This window comes from Limulus polyphemus, unplaced genomic scaffold (genome assembly GCF_000517525.1).
Source record: "Limulus polyphemus unplaced genomic scaffold, Limulus_polyphemus-2.1.2 Scaffold519, whole genome shotgun sequence".
In the NCBI taxonomy this organism is placed as follows: domain Eukaryota; kingdom Metazoa; phylum Arthropoda; class Merostomata; order Xiphosura; family Limulidae; genus Limulus; species Limulus polyphemus.
This window is the reverse complement of record NW_013666129.1, coordinates 328,377-335,380: the sequence shown is the minus strand read 5'-3', so window position 1 is coordinate 335,380 and position 7,004 is coordinate 328,377. Positions and strand designations below refer to the sequence as shown.

Sequence of the window (7,004 nt, the reverse complement as noted above, 5' to 3'; positions counted from 1 at the left end):
CGTCGTAACCACCTGGCCATGCCGGGCCGTTCCAGTATGTAACTTGGTATAATCACATTAATCTGCGTCACCATGGAAATCATTTTAATGTGAAATAAGATGCCATTCTTTCTCATCTAGAGCCACATGTGTTCACTCAATAACATCATCAGGAGACATGCTACAAATAATCTCATGCAATCTCCTTGGACTGTTTTCACAAACGGTAAAGTTCTTCTGGAGTACTCATCTTTGAGTTTTCAACTCAACCCTATGGAGCACTCAATTATCCACAGAGTCTAATATGCAGCAAACTCATTTATGGCTGTGCCCCAGTCATCAACTCGTGCCTCGTCTAACTGCTCAAGAGAATTGAGCACTGGACCATCTAAATTTAGCATTAGGCATTGCACTACCTGCCACTAATTCTAGACGTTCCATGCTACTACCTTCTTGAACCATTTGTAGGAATAGTCCAGGTCTTTCTGAGCTGTTCATTAGAACAATAGCGGTTTTCTTGTTTTACATCACCATATATGTGAGCCCACATGATCTTAATGCAAGTTTCTCTACCAAAATCTGACAAAAATGTCCCAGAAGTATTTTATCTTCTTTTTTAAAGACTGGAGATGGGTGCAACGTCTTGAGGCTAAATCACCAATTGAATGACAAAGTGCATAGGAGTACATGCCATTATTGTCATTGTAATGTTGTGATGTGTAATACAACAGAAGTTAACTTCTGCCACTGGAAGGTTTTTGGAGTTTCGTCAGTATGTCTTGCTGGCTAGGAAGGTCCCTGACTTTAACCAAAATCTGCAGCATCGTAATCAGATGCCATCCGTTACACCTGAGGACATTAATATATAATGCATTGGTCTCCATACAATGTCCGAATCTCACTATTGTTCTTGATCAGTGGTGGCTCAATCCAATGCCACCTAATGTTTGAATTTGCTGATAAACCCTTTAGAGTCCATGTTTAGGGTGTTCACTGCCACAATGACCTTTTTTTACTGCTCTATGCTCTTTCATACATGCTATAACTATTTGAGGTTGTATTAGGATTACCAAGATTACACAGCAAGGCAAACAATAACCTCTTGGCCTCGAGGATGGATTAAAAACGTGGACATTGCTGTTACCATGACTGATTAAGGTTATGGGTTCAGCAGAGTGCCCCCCCTAGATTTAGACATTTTCTCAAACAGAGTACTGTAGCTTTTTCATCTCTATGGTAAGTTTACTTACACTCAGAAAGTTATCTTTCATGATAGCATGATTTACAAACGTTACTGTACCAGATAAGGATCAGAAAAAAGCACCTTCAAAATAAACTCCACAATAACAATTCTTTGGTCACGGCAATGACATTTTACTTTATGTTTTGTTTGTAATTAAGCATAAAGCTACACAATGGGCTATCTGTGCTCTGCCCACCACGGGTATCGAAACCCGGATTCTAGCGTTGTAAGTCCGCAGACATATCGCTGTGCCATTGGGGGGCTTTTACTCTATAACTAGTTTCTAGTATTCAGGCACACTGCCATACACGAAGAGGCTAAAAGTATCCGTATGATGCAGGTTCAGGACTATGAGGCAACGAAATCAAACATGGAATCAATTAATTTTTGAGATCGAAGGCAGGATAAAGAGCTAAGACAAAGAGATTCAAAACAAAGAAGAGTCAAAACAAAGGAGACAGAATCATGGAAATACCCCACTTTTATAGTCAGACTGAAGCCTATGTGTGTAGTCCCATAATCCTCAAGTTACATACTTCAACCATGGGCTACATACATAATCTAAACCATTCCAAGTTAGTTTGCATAGATCTCTGCATCACCTGTTTGGATAGATTAAACTACGTTCCTAGTTGTTCCTTACAAAATCGCCTATTTTACAGATACTGACTTACCAAAGTTGTTGAATGTAACCTTTCCTCAGTAAAAGGATTTGTACATCTTTACGACCTTGTGACATACAGTCAATGAGGATGTGATTCACTGCATGGACATTTAAAAGAAAAAATATCTTAATATACCTGAATAAAGAAATATTGTGTACTAGTTATGGAAGGGTAAAATTAGTAACTATTTCAGCCACGACACGTCTTCACTGAGAAACTAAGATTTTAGATTATTTAATGTAATAGTAGTGTCAAGTAAGTTGTATTGTTTTCTTTGTGATCTGTTCTAAACAAAAACTGTAAAATATAATGATGTTATGTTTATAAACAACTTTGAACAAAATTTCAGTTGAGTCGTTTGTTTTTATTTCGTATTAATAATCGCTGTGTTTTTGCGATATTCATCATTAATAAAAGTTAATATAAAATATACAACACACTATGATTGCGTTATGCACAGAATTACACAATATGCTATCTGTGAGTATCCACCGCGGGTATCGAAAGCAGATTTTTAACGTTCATAAGCCCTCTGACTTGGTGCTGAGCCAAAGGAGGGAGCAACCACTATATATATATATATATATAAGTTTTTATCTCGTAAACCGTAAATTATTTGCATTCAAATAAAATACCATTAGTTAAATATTTATACTAGGTTTAAATTTAAGATTGTTTCGATTTTCAACGTCATCCTCAATATCTTTCTGTAGAAATAAAGTGTATTATTTTATATTGACTTAGGCATTTGTACTTTAAATATCCTCATTTTTCTTCACTCCTGTTATCTGATTAGATGTCACCATCAGTTTGACACCTGTCTTTTCCTTCTTCTTTTTATACACACACATATATAAAAGAAACACAAAGGAAGCCGAAGAAGCTTAATTAATTATATTCGAGTTTTCTCATAGCTACGTCATCTGTGTGGCACATAGGGGGCTCACCGATACAATGTGACGAGGTTTCCTTAGCAAGCCGGCGGCTTACTTTGATAACAGCGTGTATAAACAGCAGGTTAGGTAATTTGTCATCAAAACTGACGTATGACAATGCTGTTAAACGTTGGTGGGATTTATAGTGCTTTGCCGAAGAAGTAAATAGCAATATGAATTGTAAATGTGGCATATTTCTTCCAATAGTATTTCAAAAATAAAAATAAAAAATGTGTTTCTTCACCTCGCATACATCTAAGCGCACACCCGCGTAAACTGGAAAATTGCAAGACGAACAGAAGGAATGGTATACAGAAGGACGGTTATCAACGGAGAAAAAGTTACAAGCTGCTTTATGTGCCGAACTTGGCCCAGTGATTAACGTGCCGGACTGTGGATCTGACGTTTCGTGGTTCGTACCCCGTTATCTCCGTGGATGCATTAGAAGAGTGACTGTCAAATTCCACTATTCGGTCTGACAAAAGTAAATCAACTGTTGGCGGTGGGTATTGTTGACGGACTGATTTGTTTTTAGTCTATCTCTTCAAAATTAGGGAAGGCTAGCAAGCGCAGATAAGTAGCCCTCGTTAGTTTGTGCCAATGATTGTTACTACCCTGTATTAGATATGACTTCCCAACATAAGTAGCCCTCGTTAGTTTGTGCCAGTGATTGTTACTACCCTGTATTAGATATGACTTCCCAACAAGGCAAAACAGGGACAGTTTAATATTTTTGGTATCATTAAGAATCAAATAGTGATTGTATAGAAACTAGTCTGGTTGTGTTTTTGTTTTCAATGATTTCTTGCTGTTTTTATCAGTGGAGCTATGTTTTCATTCAGTACTTTTTTTCGGCCCTCGTAAACTTCACGTGCAGTGAAGTCATGTTGATTTACGTAGAAATCCCTCTAGTTCCTTCTTGTTATTAGGTCCGTAACATCGTCTTGAAAGTATTAACAGTGTTATTTATTTTGCAGAATTCAGCTACGTTTAATGAAAAACATAATCATCTCATGTTTAAAGCTTCGCTTAATAAAAGACATAATCATGTCATGTGTAGAACTACGTTTAATGGAAAACATGATCGTACCATGTGTAGAACTACGTTTAATGGAAAACATGATCGTACCATGTGTAGAACTATGTTTAATGAAAAAGATAATCATACCATGTGTAGAACTACGTTTAATGAAAAACATAATCATCTCATGTTTAAAGCTCCGTTTAATGAAAGACATAATCATGTCATGTGTAGAACTACGTTTAATGAAAAACATGATCATTCCATGTGTGGAACTACGTTTAATGAAAAACATAATCATCTCATGTTTAAAGCTCCGTTTAATAAAAGACATAATCATGTCATGTGTAGAACTACGTTTAATGAAAAACATAATCATCTCGTGTGTAGAACTACGTTTAATGAAAAACATAGTCATCTCGTGTGTAGAACTAGGTTTAATGAAAAACATAATAATGTCATGTGTAGAACTACGTTTAATGAAAAACATAATCATGTCATTTGTAGAACTGCGTTTAATGAAAAGAATAATCATGCCATGTGTAGAACTACGTTTAATGAAAAACATAATCATGCCATGTGTAGGACTACGTTTAATGAAAAACATAATCATGCCATGTGTAGAACTACGTTTAATGAAAAACATAATAATGCCATGTGTAGAACTACGTTTAATAAAAAACATAATGTCATGTGTAGAACTACGTTTAATGAAAAACATAATCATCTTGAGTGTAGAACTACGTTTAATGAAAGACATAATAATGTAATGTGTAGAACTACGTTTAATGAAAAACATAATCAACTCTAGTGTGTTAAGATTTCTAACAAACCGATAGAGGCTGTATTCGATTCTCTTCAAGTCTCCGGTTTTAGAAAAAACAAATTATACAGCTTATTATATTTTATTTTTCAAACTGATAAGGAATGTTTCTTATATTACTTACTGACAACATGTTTGCGCGTCTATTTGAAAACCATCTTATATTATTCATTGATAGCGTGTTTGTACGTCTATTTGAAAATTGTTTTGTATTACCTATAGATAACATATTTGTACATATATTTGAAAGCTATCTTATGTTACCTATTGATAATATATTTGTACGTCTATATAAAAACTCTCTTATAACGTGTTTGTACATCTATCTGAAAACTCTCTTACATTACCATTGATAATATGTTTGTACGTGTATTTGAACAAATGCTATAAACAATTGTGAAATATCTGAATTTAAAACGTTTGTACCGGAGTAGTTCAGAATAACAACTCTAGCTCGTTAGTGGAATTCCAGTAAATAAGATTTACTTCGCATGATTTGTGATATTTCATCATTAGAGAATGTAAGCTATGCAGTGTAACCCATAGACTACAACGTAATAATCATCAAACTAATCAAACTTTGTGTATCTTCCTCGTCACGTTAATGAAGCCTGGCTTAACCTAACAAGTATTCCGAGTAGATAATTACAAACGTTTGGCATTAATAAAAAGACTGTTTATTGAAAAGAGAACAAGATCAAAGTGTCAACTTTAAGAACAGAAGACCTATTGGTTCGTTCGTTAGGAGTGGGGGTGAGGACGTCTTATAATATATATCACACATGTGCCTTGGTATATAACTTGGTAAGGTGAGTCTGCACAATTTCCAGTTGTCTGAACAATCCTGGTTCTGGTTTGTGTGGTTGTACCAGTTCACGCACCATACAGTCTGTATACAAGCCAATGTATAGTTAATGTCCTTGATTCTCCTGTTGTAATTTACAACATAACGTGTTTAAATATCTCTTTTTTAACCATAACCTTGGCGCACGTGGTGGAGAGCATCCGCGAGCTAGCATATTCCATAGACGTTGACAGTACTAACGAGCTTACACCAATCACACAAAAAAAAACTAGAATGAAAACGTCCCCAAACTCTAAAACCCCAAATAGCTTACTTCAACGGAAGAAGAGAACTTGGCTGGTTGAAATAGAATAAACTTCCTGTAAAAACAAGGAGAGAGGATCCATAGGTTAAGTTAATGATGCGTTGAATTGTTTCGAACTGTTAGTGCATTTATGCCTACGAGTTAGTGTCGGTTTTTTAACTTACAAACTCCAGAAGGTGCACTCCCATTGGTGGAATAATGTATGACTAAAGTGAGTTTTTCATTGAGACAAATGGTTTTGTTTTTGTTGAAGTGACGTAAACAACTACTTCCATTCTTGGCGGTAAATGCTAGAACAGGCTCATGCTACAGTGAATGTTGTTTTCTAGAAACTCTAGACCAGTGGTCAGGAATGGTGTGGAGATTTCTTAAACGATGCGTGAAGCCTAGTAAACTTCAACAATGTACCCAGTGTCATAACTGGACTCGGAAGGAGGGTAAGTTTCGATTTGTTTAAGGCTTACGTGATATGAGTTTCTCTATTAATTGCCTAGATAACTGAATAATAAAACAACTTGGCAAGTTTTGTAGAGAATAACACAACCTGCCTATATTAATGGCTAACAGGAAAACATTCCTATTATGGATAACAGGGCGAATTGCCCATATTACTGGATAATAAGGCAAATTGCCTATACTGCTGGATGATAAAGCAACCTGTATTATAATAATGGATTCTAAGAACTTATGGCTGAAAACAAAGAAGTATATGTGATGATATGTTAACCACATTGCATTGGCTATATCCAGTGCCGACGAGGTTTTCATCCAATACCAGGACTCATCCTGGCAGATGGGATATGGCAAACATAGGATAACAAAGCAACGTTCCTAGGTTAATAAATTATAAAGCAACGTGCCTAGATTACTGAATAATAAGACAACCTGTCTGTATTAGAGGATAACAAGCAACATGCCTAGATTAGAGGATAACAAAGCAACTTGCCTAGATTAGAGGATAACAAAGCAACTTGCTTAGAATAGAGGATAACAAAACAACTTGCTAGATTAGAGGATAACAAAACAACATGCCTAGATTAGAGGATAACAAAACAACCTGCCTAGATTAGAGGATAACAAAACAACATGCCTAGATTAGAGGATAACAAAGCAACTTGCCTAGAATAGAGGATAACAAAACAACATGCCTAGATTAGAGGATAACAAAGCAACTTGCCTAGAATAGAGGATAACAAAACAACATGCCTAGATTAGAGGATAACAAAGCA

General features: G+C 35.7%; 1 protein-coding gene across 3 annotated transcripts in view; it reads left to right on the top strand.

Moving 5' to 3' along the window:
• Positions 1 to 7,004, top strand: part of LOC106458812 (glutamate receptor-interacting protein 1-like) — a 95,698-nt gene that overhangs the window by 25,550 nt on the left and 63,144 nt on the right. For 2 of the 3 annotated variants that reach the window (XM_022385161.1, XM_022385160.1), the window contains exon 1: positions 6,058 to 6,212. The exons of the other annotated variant lie outside the window; for it this stretch is intronic. In XM_022385161.1, coding sequence (XP_022240869.1) covers positions 6,128 to 6,212 — 85 coding nt within the window. In that variant the 5' untranslated portion in view covers positions 6,058 to 6,127. Of the gene's footprint in view, positions 1 to 6,057; positions 6,213 to 7,004 lie in introns of those variants that run through there. 3 annotated transcript variants of the gene reach the window in all.